We start from the raw sequence: 14,937 nt of genomic DNA on the forward strand, positions 1-14,937 counted from the left end.
ATTGAATTAAATGATTAGCCAATATTACCACAACATTCGCCACCAGCATTGCCCCGACGTTGAAATTTTTACCTTTCCCTGAATATTTGTTTCAAAATCAATTTTTCAAACAACAGATAATACATCAATCAATTTTAAATCACAATTGAATTCATTTAAACAATTATTTTTTCAGTTATCGTCGAAAAACGATAGGTCACATACACACTAAAACAGCATACTCGAACTCCTGAGCCGAAAATTAGTTGTCCTGACACAAAAAATGGGAAATTACGGATTTGAATATTTAAATTGATGATTACTTCAATCATTAAAATTTAAGAGTGATATTAACGAATTGACTACTTAATAATTTAATGGTAATTATAAGTTATGGATACGGCTATAAGTCCACGAAAAAAACCTTGTAAGACTGAAATTGTGATCAATTATGATTAAGCTCTTTAAAATGCGCAGTTATGGAATGCATGACTGCACTGAGAATTTTTTGTTTGAGAAGTGCGTCTCCACTTGTATCAAAAAACTCGTGCCTCAAAAATTGACAAGAAAAAAATATCTTACAGTGAGAAAAAAAATCGAAATTTCATTCGTCGCAACATAGTCAATTTATTTTTGCCGAAATTTCTGTTTACCCGTTTCGTTTCTCACTAATTGATTATTCGGCCATAATACAATATATTTTCGATATATTTTCGTTAATAGATTAGCAATTCGCTTACGAATGGAATTTTTAGGACGATGTATTTTAAACTGAATTCAATGATTAATCGAAAATAAAATAATGTTCGTCCCAAATGGAGAAACAACTGTATTCTCATGTAAAAAGCATTGTCAATGAAGGTTCTACACTGAGAAAAAAAATTATTTTTGCCAAACATCCATTTACTTGAGAGAAGTATTTATTTTTTCGATGCCGTATTTCTCCAGTCGAGTCATTCCCAGGCAATCCTCATTAGGTGCCAATTATGCCAATTATATTGCTTCAGAAGATGAGCATGTTAGTTATCACTTTGAGTGCACTCCCTCAATAATTATCAACATTAAAAAATTCATCGAAATTCTTCGCTCTAGAAAATAAGAAATTTAGGAAAAATGAATAAGCAGTCGAGAAGTTCATCCAAGGTCAAATGCAACATGGCCATCCTCTAGAGCAACATGATCATCATAATTGAAACCTATTCAGGGTCACCTCAGCATTCGTCAATAGGAAAAATACGATTTTGTAAAAATAAATGCTTCTCTCAAGTAAATAAATATTTGGCAAAAATAATTTTTATTCTCAGTGTACAATAACGTGAACTTGAATCGAGGATGGAAAAATCCTTGACCGAAGACATTACCACAATCCCAAGTGGAGATTCATTTCCGCGTGAATGATTGAAGGCACTCGTAAAAGGAAAAAAATTGATGGGCGGAGATCTAATAATCTTCCACGAGGACGTATTACCATTTGAGATTACCGTGATTCGCGGGGCTCTACTGTTGTCGGTCAGTGAACGTAACGGTGTTACAAAGTCTCATGCAAGTGAACACGCGGATCAGACCAAATGGTGTCCCAAGGTTCGCACCGGGGGGTCAAACGATCGTCGTCAGTTCTCAATCAAATGGCCAAAAAAAAAACACCAAATTAATCGGACAAAAAAAATTTCATCGAGTCAGGAAACACGTACACAAAAATTGTATGGACAAATTCCAGCGAATCGCGTATGAGAAATTTCATAGAAAAAACCTAGCGCTTTTTCTAAGCCATTCTATTGGAGTTCTATTAGAATTCTATTGGAAGATTCTATTCTATTTGTTTTCTGCATCAATTCTATTGAAAAACAAAAATTTGTGACACTCTAAATCTCACGGTTTCATTGTCGAACGGAAGTATCGCAAGAGCCGACTGTACCTGGGCAGGTTTTTCCCTCAAATGAGGGAAAGACCTCAAATGAGCGATTTGGTCCTTCGGCAAATGCGGTACAGGGGGTTGGGGGGTGGGAAGGGAACAAATCGTAAAAATCTGAAAGGGTATACAAGAGAAAAAAAAATCTATTGAAAAACATACTACGTCCCTCCGCGTTTTTAAATATATAAATAAATGTTCCTTTTTGAAAAATTGCACGGAATGTTTAGAGAATGGATTTTTTACAGAAAAAAATTATAAGGCTCAATGACTATATTTATAGCGCGCCGAGCGTGCAAGATACCCTAGGTTATGGAAAAATATCGATAAATGGAGAGAAATATTCAATAAAAATTACGTATCTTTTCCTTAATTCCGGAGCGAAATGTGGTTGTAGGAAATTTTACGGAACTGTCACGGAATTTTTCCGGGGCGTTCCGTAATTTTTATCTAAATCTCGTGTGAAAAATTACGATACCGTCACTTAAATTTTCTAAGTCGATTTCGTAATCGATGAGTGAATCGTGAGTTCCGTAATTTTTACTGAACATTTCTCTCCGAGTAGACCTTGATATTTTTATACAAGATTCTTCTCATTTTTTTTTCTTGAATTCTGTCGTGCGAAACAAATAAAAATAGAGTGGAAAAAACTTGGAAAATTGATATCGAGCAATTCCTACAGAAAATTCGCATAGAAAGTTGTGTGGAGAGATGAAATTCTACAGATTTTTTTCTATACAATAATTTTCATTCAACATTTCGTATAAAAAAAGTGCAGTAAAGCAGCGAAATTCTTCGATAGGCTTGGCCAAAAGCATAGTGAAAAATTCTGTTGGATTTCAATGGAAATCCGATAGAATTTCTGCTCGAATTCGCTAGGTTTTTTTCTGTGAAAATCGTTCATGCCTGCACACATAACATCACTCCATTATACAAGAGAACCAACGGCTGACATAAAAATGTTGCCTTTTTATACACTTCGCAGATTGTTAAACGTACCACCGGAATAAAGAGGAAGAAGTCGAGGCAGTAAAGTAGAAAGCAATAGCACAAACGTAAACCGTAGAAACGTGTCATTACAGTTTTATGAAGTGATGAATAATGAAATTGCGGAGAACTCATTATTTTCTGTCATTGAATAAATCCATAGTAGGTTGACATTTAAGATGAAAAAATTCAAACATTCCAAATACATTTTCCACTCATTCTTAATTTTGTGTAGGGGAGGGTGGGGTAAAATGGACACTTTAAACTTTTTAAAAATAATTTATAACTCAGAAACAAATTTATCAATTGAGCTCAGCTTAGGCTCATCACAAGGGAAAGAATCGTTCTCTGTATCGAAAAAAAATTATTAAATTTCATCAACATTTCAACCCCTCATTAACATTAAAAAAAAAGTCAAAAGTGTCCGTTTTACCCCACCCTCCCCTATTTTCTGTTTTCGAAACGAAATTTTTAATGTTTTTAACATAATTAAATGCACATTAAATAAAAAGATATTTTATGTTATATTTTACATTTTCAGAATGAGCTGCCAGTGTCCACTGACAACGGCGCCGGGTCCCACCCTGGCGTCGACCTGCGGTGGGCCTTCGTTTATGCTATTTATGGGACTCCTCGAGGTCTTCCTGCGGAGCCAGTGTGACCTCGAGGACCCCTGCAACCGGCCGCAGCCGCCGCCTCGTGTCGACTTAAGGTATCAAGAGGTGCACTTTTAGAAGAAAATTGAAATTTTCATCACTTGTGGGTAAAATGAAATTCTACGCACGGTTTGTGTGTGAAAATCCCGCTTTCCGCACATCGTGATGAAAAATAGGGTTTACACAGGTTTGGGGGGAAGCTAGAGTCTATTCGGTCTCACCAAATGTTCATTCGTTAATAGTTAACAAATGCATATTTGAGGAGCCTTGTTTGACTCAACTTTCACCTTTCAAGTGAACCATTCGTTAACTATTAACGAATATTTATCTGGTCATATTCAACTCTACCATTCGTTACTAGTTAACGAAGCTCGTTTNTCGTTAATAGTTAACGAATGTATATTTGAGGAGCCTTGTTTGACTTGACTTTCGCCATTCAAGTGAACCATTAACTATTAACGAATATTCAGTTGGTCATATTCAACTCTACCATTTGTTAATAGTTAACGAATCTCGTTTGGAATAAATGAATTCTATCAGTGCATGGGCCAAATAGTATGTTTCGTCATTAGGCTGAAAAACCTTTTCTGGCAAATATGAGTATAAAGTGAATGTGAGTGTGCCATATGAATTATGTTGTTAGGAAAAAGTCAATATATTTTGAATTTCTGTTCGAATTTTTCTCCTGAGATTTTTTCTATTAGAATTATTGAGCACAAATTTTTCAAGTTTTTTCCGCTCGATTTTTTGTTTTGTATGATAGAATCCCAGTGGAAAAAACTTCGAAAATTGATGCCCAATCATTCTTATAGAAAAAATCTCAAGAGAAAAATAGATAGAAAATAGAAATTCGCAATCTGTTGAGTTTTTCTCATCGAATATCCAACAAGATCAGCGCAAAAAACAAATAGAATTTTTCAATAGAATTCCAATAGAAATCCTATCGAAACCTCATGGAATTCCCACAGAATTCCAATAGAATTTTCTAGCAAATTCGCTAGGTTTTCTATTGAATGTTTTCCTACCTGCTGCTCCATAAATAACATCTCAGTGAAATATATTTACCTTGGCATATATGCCAAACGATATTTCCCCCTGTCACAATCCTGAACGCTATAATTCTCTTCCAATCTCATTTCAGCCGATGATAAGTCGAGTTTTCCCTCTTCAATCATGAATGCTAATTTTCCATTGCGCAAAACAGCCCAATAGACTCTCCCCCGGGCTAAGTCGGTTCAATATTCCCGATTGGCCTGGGGCTTTGTAATGTCGTAATTACAATCAAGAAATCAAGATCGTGCCACAGATGCGATTACAATTCTCAAACTTTCAGGGACTTTCACTTCGTGATTCACAAATATTATTGGGAAAAATAGATAATCTGGTTTCGTGGATCCGTACCCCTTTCGCTGCATCCCACGAAGAGACATAAATTTGTATTCATATCTGAGCATTCGGGGACGTGGAATAGCTATCTAGGGTGAATCGTCTTCAGGTTAAAAAATACACTTGAGGTTTTTCAACGATGAACGATTGCTCCAGTGAGATGCATTTTCTCTGAACTTGTTTCTCACGAAATAATATCAATGGCGGAGTGATAAATCGTAATCAGTTTTTGGATGAATTCAGGAAATGTCCTTTGATTCTTCTCCTCAGATTAATCGCTTTTGCGATAATTGAATAACTGGTGAGATGGGAAACATCGCATTATTATGCGCCACTGATTACGTGAGATATTATGAAACTTTAATTATTCAATCTCATTCCCGTGTTTATTTGCCTTGATAAATTGTAATTAATTATTTTTCAATGAATGAGACTAATTTCCGGAAAAAGTGTCGAAGGTTTTTTTTTTCTGAATAAAATTGCAATGAAGGATGGCCTATATTCAACCCCCCCCCCCCCCCCCAAGTAAATACTTATTGAGTTAATTAAATAACTAATGAAATGTGACAAATCGATTTATTATGCTTCACCAATTCGATGGGATATTATCGAACATTAATTATTGAATCCCATTCCCGTGTTTATTTGTCTTTGTCTACTTGATTTTCTCCATTTCTAGTTTCCACTTCATCAATTATCATTTTGTTATTATTGGTAAAGCAAATTGAGGTACTGAGGTGGCAGCCAGACGTCAGGGCGACAATATCAATAATGAATTGATAAATTGTGATTTGTAATTCTCCAACGAATGAGATTAATTTTCGGAGAAAATGTCGAAGGATTTTTTTCTTGAATAAGATTGCAATGAAGAATGTCTTATATTTCCTCCTCAAATAAATACTTATTGAGTTAATTAAATAACTAATGAGATGTGACAAATCGATTCATTATGCTTCACCAATTCGATGGGATATTATCGAACATTAATTATTGAATCCCATTCCCGTGTTTATTTGTCTTTGTCTACTTGATTTTCTCCATTTCTAGTTTCCACTTCATCAATTATCATTTTGTTATTATTGGTAAAGCAAATTGAGGTACTGAGGTGGCAGCCAGACGTCAGGGCGACAATATCAATAATGAATTGATAAATTGTGATTTGTAATTCTCCAACGAATGAGATTAATTTTCGGAGAAAATGTCGAAGGATTTTTTTCTTGAATAAGATTGCAATGAAGAATGTCTTATATTTCCTCCTCAAATAAATACTTATTGAGTTTATTAAATAACTAATGAGATGTGACAAATCGATTCATTATGCTTCACCAATTCGATGGGATATTATCGAACTTTAATTATTGAATCCCATTCCCGTGTTTATTTGTCTTTGTCTACTTGATTTTCTCCATTTCTAGTTTCCACTTCATCAATTATCATTTTGTTATTATTGGTAAAGGACACTATTAGCTAAGGTGGCAGCCAAACGTCAGGGCAACAATATCAATAACGAATTGATAAATTGTAATTAATTGTTCTTCAATGAATGAGATTAATTTCCGAAAAAATGTTGAGCGATTTTTTTCTTTCTGAATAAGATTGCAATGAAAAATGTTCTATATTTCCCCTCAAATAAATACTTATTGAGTTAATTAAATAACTAATGAGATGTGACAAATCGACTTACGCTTCACCGCATCGCTATTGAGATGATTATTAAATCTCATTTCTATGCTTATTTGCGCAGTTATGATTTTGTTGTCATTGGGGGAGGAAGTGGAGGTGCCACGGTGGCAGCTAGACTCTCGGAGGAGCCGAGTTTTTCAGTTTTATTGGTGGAGGCAGGCATGGATGAGCCCACTGGTACGCAGATTCCCTCATTTTTCTTCAATTTTTTGGGAAGCGACATCGATTGGAAGTACAATACCGAGCCCGAGGAGGAGGCGTGCCTCAATAAAGAGAACAGAAAGTGTTACTGGCCGAGGGGAAAGGTAAATATGCTTTATGCACACTGAATCAACCCTTAACAACACGGAAAAAATTACTTCTTGAGACGTAATTGTTACGTGACTCTCTAAAAAAGAGAATTTGTTTGTTAATTGTTACCTTTTTTCTTTGAAGAATGAGAGCTTTTGTAGTTGAAGAAGTTTAAAAAGTTTAAAAGAAGTTTAAAAAGTTCAAAAAAGGAAGAATTAGAGCTTTGCAATCGTTCAAATTTTAGTTTCTAATTTTTTGTGGCAGGGTAACTAATTACGATCTAAAAAGTCCGAATTTTCCCCTGAATGTAGACTTTAATAAGCTCCATAGATTGCCACCAAACAGAATTCAATTCTTCACAAAGATTCGAAAAAAATTCATTCGAAGTTCGGTCTCTCTCGCCAATTCCGAGATATTCAACAAGAAGATAATCTCAGCAGTCAGAGCTGAATGGAAAAAATTGATCCTCTAATCTTGCGATATTACCAATTTGCTTCAAGGTTCTTGGTGGAACCAGTGTAATGAACGGAATGACGTACATGAGAGGATCCCGGAAAGATTATGATGACTGGGCTCGCTTGGGTAATGCCGGCTGGTCCTACCAGGATGTATTACCATATTTCTTGCGTAGCGAAGACAATGCCCAGATCAATGACATGGACTACGGCTATCACTCCACCGGAGGCCCATTAACCGTGACGCATTTCCCTTACCATCCACCTCTCAGTCGGGCCCTTGTCGACGCCGGCCGAGAGCTGGGTAATTCAATTGATTGAAACAGTTGATTAGAGAATTATGCAATTAAAAAGTCATTCGTAGAGGAAAAAATTCAACTCCACAAAACTGACACTGATTTTCAGAGATGCACGGAGAGAAATATTCAGGAAAAATTACGAAACAATTCACGTAATCCGCAATGGGGAATCGTTTTACGCCAATTTTTATAGGAATGGAAGAGAAGAAATCTGAAAGTTCAGTGAATTTTCAGGTACATCACCGAACAACGTACCAAATTGTCACGTAATTTTTTCCGAAGAAGTAAAATCTTACAGAAACTTGCCGACTTATTATGCCTCCAAAATAAAAAATTCTTGGACGTTTAACAATTTTTATGAAGCTGGTGAGTTATTTCTACGTTCCGTTCCGGAAAATTTCTCAATCGTTGGGGAAAAATTACGGAACGATTTGTTGTCCCCACAGCGGTGAGTCATCAGACGGCTGGTTAATTTTTACGGAACAAATCGTAGAATTTACGTGGCGATTCGTACAATTTCAGTTCCGACTCACACTTTTTATTGAATGTTACTTCACTCGTGGATTCCGTTTCGAAACGTAATTTTGACGTTTTTTTTCTGGTAATTTTTATTGAATTTTTGTTCCCGTGTGGATACCTCTGAATTATTAGGAACTCGCGATTGTGATTGGAATTCAGTGATTTTGTCACCAATTTAACGTGTGGAATAAATTCCATAGGGAAAACCTAGCGAATTTGCTAGACATTTTTATTCTATTTTATTTATTAATTAATCACTTGATTAATTATTTGTTCCTCTGAAGAGATCCGTCCTCGTGTGGGATTAATTGCATTGTGGACAAAAAAGAAAGTTTCCACCAAAACATTTATTTGTCTTCCGGGTAATACAGTCGTTGTGCAGAGAATTGTATCAGGCTCAGATTTGAACGAGTGAATTGTCCAATAACCACTCATAATTTCGAGGGGACAATTTTTTTAAAAATATTTTTTCCTCGTCAATGTATTCTTTCTATGGTATAAACCTGTGGAGTTCTCGTAGATCAAATGATTGTCGTACAATAGATTATATTGAATTCTTCTAGGGATATTTCTGATGATCATGACAAAAAACGATTTTTATGAAAGACATTAAATTTCTTCCTATCAAGATGGCTAATTTTCCCAGGGATAGCCAAATTTGTAATATTTCATTACGGTTAAATATTGTAGCCATCAATTAGATAATATCACTCTTGAATTTTTTGAATACCTAAGTATCATCAATTCAAATATTCAAATTTTCAACTATTTTATCAATCAATAATTGAGGTAAGAAGATTGATGATTATTTGTGTAATCGACAATCCCTTTTTAAGAAATTTGAATTATTCATTTAGTAGTAAATTTGCAGTTTCATATTAACAAATTTTAAATACATCATTATTCGTAAAAAATTCGATGACTAACATTACATTATTTGAAAAATCGGATCAACATATTTTAAACCTTCATTAATGTAATGTTCAAATTCTAGTAATATTACAGAAATTTAATATTGTTGAGGATCCCTGAATTTTCCTATAATACTCTCACGTGGAACATAGTTTTTCGGTAGAGCTAATTTTTTCTCTCCGTGTAGTTATTGTCCAGTACCACCAATAATAGGTAATCGATTCCTAAAAATCAGGGACATGTCTCTGAAAATCAAACCTTTTTCACCGCTACATTAAGTATTCACGAGTCCTCACTATTGGTTCTCCGCCTACACAGGGTACAAAGCCGTGGATTTGAATGGAAGAAGCCATACCGGGTTCATGATAGCTCAGACGACATCGAGAAACGGTTCGAGACTGTCAACATCACGAGCATTCCTCCGGCCAGCTCGTAATCGTCGAAATCTCCACGTTATGCTAAATTCAACAGCCACGAGGATCCTGTTTGACCAGAATAAACAGGCTGTTGCAGTTGAATTTGTCCACGACGATCAACTGCATCGTGTCAATGTCCGCAAAGAGGTGGTCGTCAGTGGAGGTAATGAAGGCGTCGAAATTTCAATTATAAAAAATCTTGAGTCGAATACGGTACATTCCTGAATTGAGGGTTTTTCCGTTCTTTCATATTTTTCTAACGTAGAGCATTCTACTTCATTTGAGAACTGTTTTTTATTCGAATTTCAGTTGTCAAAGAGTTTAAGCCAATTTTATTCTAAAAAGAATTGTAAATTTCCTGTGAATTATTTGTTGCTAAAAACTTCAAGATTTTGTATTTTTAATTTGAGCGGAATTTTCTAGCAATAGCAATAGCGCTTCATTTCTCGAGCCATTCTCTGGCCGAAGACTAAAAAATGCATGAATAAAGCACAACATTGTTGCACCAAAGAAATAGTATATTTCAGGACGAGTGCCATAGGGTTTTTTACTCGCGGGGAGTTGGCGGGAACTGGCCAACCACGCGACTAAAAAAACCCCATCACACTAGTCGTGAACGAAACTTTTCCGTAGTGATTTTCACTTTTACGAATTTTGGGAAGGGCTAATACCAATCCCCGGACTGGGAAAAATGAGAAGCAGCACGGAAAAAGAATTATCCTTCATTCAAAATTCTCAATTAAACATAAAGTTGTGTAAGGAATCCTGCCCAAGGAATCAAATGCTTTCAATTCCTCTTCAAAAACTGCCGCTCCTCCAGCCATTAACGGTCATAACAGCAATTTTAAATAGAATTGAAGCAAATGAAAGAATTGAGAGAAAAACAATTCTTTCGCTATTTGCCAATATTTCGAACACACAAAATGTTCTTCATCAGGGCATTCATTGATTCTGCATATAAAAACACAAAATATTTTTTCCCGAAAAACTATTAAGAATTATTTCCTTTTTGTATAATTCAATAAACTTTTCGAATTAGAATTAGTTTCACCACAAAATTTCCAGGTGCCGTCAATTCCCCCCAAATTCTATTGAACAGTGGCATTGGACCGAGAGACGAGCTCTCAGCTGTCGGAGTCCCGGCAGTTCAGCATTTACCCGGGGTCGGAAAAAATCTCCACAATCATGTTGCTTACGCCTTAGCCTTCACAATCAACGATACCGACACAACACCCCTCAATTGGGCAACAGCAATGGAGTACTTGTTGTTCAGAGATGGCCTCATGTCAGGAACTGGTGAGAAAACAAATTGACCGACAAAATGTCAAGGGGATACGTCGGTGAAACCCATTGAACAGTTCATGATATATGACGGAATATGGGAATAACTAGAGAAGAGAAAATCGCGAGAAAACAGTTAAGCGTCAGTTTTACTTTATTCGCAATAGATCATGTATAAATGAACTTCGAATTTGATAAAAATGCAATTAATTTCACTATATGGCCGTAAAAACTGGACTGAACTATCTGAGTCGCTGTCTTGGTTGACGTTATCGACCGAACTCTTCTTCGAACTTGACAAATTGTCTTTTGAACCCGCTTTTTTGCTTCAATCTGCCATTTTTTTTGTTCGTAAAAATGACTAAAAATAATGAATTTTTAGTCCTACTCTGGAGACGCGAAAAATTTATGAAAATCAAAATTCATTTATTCATGATCTATTGAGAATAAAGTAAAATCGATGTTTAACTTTATTCTTTGGAGTGTAACGAACATTTTAAAAAGAAGAAAGCTAAAATCGTATGAAAATTGCGGCGCAAGGAGCATTTTGAAGGTAAAGCAGCAAAAAAAAGAAGTTTTTCGTGGTTACACGGGGCAAAAACGATCAGGTTCGTTGTTAGTTATTCCCATATTCCCTCATATATCATAAACTGTTCAATGGGTGCCAAGACCCAGTGAAGACGTTTAAATTTCACCGACGTATCGCCTTAAACCAAAATGATTTAATGGTATTCTAACATTCAAAGCTTCACTTTCCGATCATCTTTTTTCAAGCAAATATCAATTGCAAATATCAATGGATCAATGGATCATGAAATCAATCATCAATGGATGATGAAAAGTCAGAGGCAATAAAAAAACCTCTCAGAAAAATTTCACCATCTCTCCTAGATTAGGATTTCACTCTTGTTCAACCGCTTGGATTTAATCTCCTATATTGATTTAATCATTCTTCTATGCTCTCCTACGTAAATTCAACCATCAGCGCTGAAATCACCACCCCAGATACGTCCTTACCCATCAACCTTCTCCATTATTCCCTTTTCAGCAGTGTGAGAATATCTCAGAGAAAGCGCATTGCGCAATATCTCGGTTCGTGACTGATGTGACTTTGTGATGCAATTGGTGTTTTATTCCGATTTGAACCCAATGAATTCCTTTGTTGTGTGTATCACTACTAGAAATTTTGCAAGATATTTTTCATCGCCTGCCGCACAAATCCCGACTAATCTCGTCATCTTACACCTACGCAAAAACCAAAACCGCGTTTCTATTTCCCAGGGATCATGGGAAACAGAAATAAAACTTGGAAGATTCCATTCAAATGCCATTAGTATTCTTTGGGAATTCCTCCGGAATTTCTTCTGTTGAGATTTTTGCAAAAACCAAAACCACATTTCTACTTCTCAGGGATCATGATTTCAGGAAATTTGAACAGTGTAAAATTTCGATGGGAAAACCTAGTGTCTTCAATAAGAGATTCTATTCAAATTCCATTAGTATTCCTTTGAAAATCCTTTGGAATTCTTATGTTGTGATTTTCGTATAAAACCCTTCAATTTTATCAAGTTTTCCTGCTGTGATGTGTCTAATTTGCTCACTGCAGAAATCAAGAATCGAAATTTGGCAAATCTAATCCCCAAAAATTCCTTTAACCCTAGATTGGTCACCCTATGAGGGGACCCCGCCGCGCGTCGTTCTTCTTTAATTACAATTGACTGGCTAACCGGAAAAATTTTAAAAAATGTGACTTTGTCAACTGAAGTGTCTAAAAATTTATAGTACTTTTTAGAGCAACATAGTTCCCAAAGTTCCTAAAGAAAACAAATTATTTTGGACAGATGAATTATTTTTTCCTATGTTAAATGAAATTGACCATGACGCGACGTTGCCGAAAATTCGCTAAACGCGCCCGAGCAGTGTAGAGTGAATTCGACAACGCTAAAGCCTAAATAACACGGCGGGGAATCCCCGCGGAGGTGACCAATCGCAAGGTCGCGTTTGGGGATCAGACTAGGGTTAACACTCCGTTAATCGCGCCCCATCAGCATAAATCGACATAATGATAAATTTGAAAGATCTAGGAAAAATCTGAAAAAAATCAAGAGTGATCTAGATCGTATACTTGAAGAAATCTCGTGAGATTTTTTATATTCCGTGTTACCCTTAATCGTATATTCAAGCTCAAATTTGCCATGTTTTTCTGAAAATTTGCCTTATACACAGTACACGGCCCGGAGTTTCGGAATAGAAAAGTAAAAATCGAACTACCAATTATATTTTTAGTGGACATTTTCATTGATAGGGCTTCTAGACACTTCACAATGAGATGTCAATTATTTTCAAATTTTTCTGAGACTTTACTGCAGCATAATTTAAAAAATTGGAAAAAGTGCGGCGCGACGCTCACAGCGCGACCAACGGAGGGTTAAAAAAAATCGCAATTTGTGTTTTACTCCGACTTAAACCCACTGAATTCTAATGGAAATGGGTGAATAAATAATTGATAAACGCAGGAAACTAAACTTGACTTTTACTTTATTAGTATCGCACGAGGCTGAAACGTCTGTACGTTTCCTCCGCTGGTGACGAATAACTCTCAGTTCTGTTGCCTTACAACGTCATTGTTTATGTTTACATTACTCTTCCTAGCACTCTGCATGTCGATTCGTTACGTACCCATAATCTCATTAAAACAATTCTGTGAACTGTGTATCACTCCTCGAAATTCCGCAAGATATTGTTCATCTCCTGCATTAGAAATCCCGACTAATCTCATCATCATCCACCTACGCCAAAATCAAAGCCACATTTCGATTTCCCAGGTATCTCGGAGGTGACTGCAATGATAAATACCAAATACGCAAATCCCCAGGAGGACCACCCGGACATTCAATTGATCTTCGGTGGATATCTAGCAGACTGCGCTGAAACGGGGATGGTGGGAGAGAAGAAGGGAGGAAAGAGGAGTATTTACATAATCCCAACACTCCTCCACCCCAAGAGTCGTGGGTACCTCCGTTTAAAAGACAATAATCCACTATCGAAGCCCCTGATCTTCCCGAAGTATCTGACTCATCCGGACGACGTGGGAGGCCTCATCGAGGGCATTAAGTTCTCCATAAGACTCGCGCAAACCCGCACGCTGTCGCGATATGCCTTTGAGCTGGACAAAACACCGGTCAAGGGCTGTGAAAACCTGAAATTCGGGTGTGACGCGTACTGGGAGTGCGCTATTAAACACGATACTGCGCCGGAGAATCATCAGGCTGGCTCCTGCAAAATGGGCCCTGATAGTGATCCTCTGGCGGTGGTTGATAATCAGCTGAGGGTCAGGGGGGTGCGTGGGGTGCGAGTCGCTGACACTAGTATTATGCCCAGGGTCACCTCGGGCAACACTAATGCACCTGCTATTATGATCGGGGAACGGGCTGCTGATTTCATCAAGAGAACGTGGATTGGGTCATGAGGGATTGATGAATATTTTTTATAGAACCAAATGCCACGATTGAAATTACAGGGGAAATTCCAGTAGCAAAGCAGCAAAATGGCTCAGCCGATTTCAACTATTGGCCAGTTTTCAATGAATTTCTCGGAATCTAGGGGAGATAGCAAAATTTTTGTCATGATCTTTTTTGTAGAGCGAATTGAGTGCTATAAAAAAGGTGATTATGAAAATTTTGGTATCTCTCTTAGATTCGGAGATTTTCCGCTAAAACTCAGCTAAGGGCTAAATCGACTTGAACCGTTTTACCACTTCGCTACTAATTTTCTCTCAGTGTTCATTTCGGCTCATCCTTTCATCATCTCACCACTAGATTGAGCATAAATCAATCGAGAATACTCCAGTGATTGTGATTAAATCAGTGTTTTCCGTCCAACTACGAAACAGTGGATTCAAACACTCATTGATATTCCGATAGATCATCGGTTGAAGTAAGAATCAAACTCTTCCATTTTTTACTAGAGATTATTCATCGATTGTACAAGTCCGTGTATGTAGTTACCACATAAGTTTAGAACGAAAAAAGAATGCAGATAAGAGATAAAATAAACAGTAGATCATTTGTAAATATGTTTGTTGTATATCATTGACTTGATTTATCGTAATATATTGGGGGTTTTTAATCGATCGGACAACGCAATTTCTAGGAAGTTGCTGGA

The 14,937-nt window shown here is 36.6% G+C and overlaps 1 protein-coding gene across 1 annotated transcript; it reads left to right on the forward strand.

Annotated features, from left to right (window-relative positions):
* The first annotated feature begins 3,414 nt into the window (after positions 1-3,414).
* Positions 3,415-14,352, forward strand: LOC107047783 (glucose dehydrogenase [FAD, quinone]). The gene is made up of 6 exons (XM_015270614.1): positions 3,415-3,587; positions 6,662-6,905; positions 7,392-7,650; positions 9,395-9,655; positions 10,558-10,788; positions 13,599-14,352. Exons 1-6 carry the CDS (start codon positions 3,418-3,420, stop codon positions 14,240-14,242), a joined length of 1,809 nt encoding a protein of 602 aa, XP_015126100.1. The 5' UTR covers positions 3,415-3,417; the 3' UTR covers positions 14,243-14,352.
* Positions 14,353-14,937: the final 585 nt, after the last annotated feature.

This window comes from Diachasma alloeum, unplaced genomic scaffold (genome assembly GCF_001412515.2).
Source record: "Diachasma alloeum isolate Michigan unplaced genomic scaffold, Dall2.0 Dall_scaffold_78908, whole genome shotgun sequence".
Taxonomy (NCBI): Eukaryota; Metazoa; Arthropoda; class Insecta; order Hymenoptera; family Braconidae; genus Diachasma; species Diachasma alloeum.

Bases quoted from the DNA above. Each gene is read 5' to 3' on its own strand.
- LOC107047783 (XM_015270614.1), top strand. From the start codon at position 3,418: ATGAGCTGCCAGTGTCCACTGACAACGGCGCCGGGTCCCACCCTGGCG. The intron at 7,651-9,394 runs GTAATTCAATTG...CCGCCTACACAG, and splicing joins CGACGCCGGCCGAGAGCTGG to GGTACAAAGCCGTGGATTTG. The intron at 10,789-13,598 runs GTGAGAAAACAA...TCGATTTCCCAG, and splicing joins TGGCCTCATGTCAGGAACTG to GTATCTCGGAGGTGACTGCA.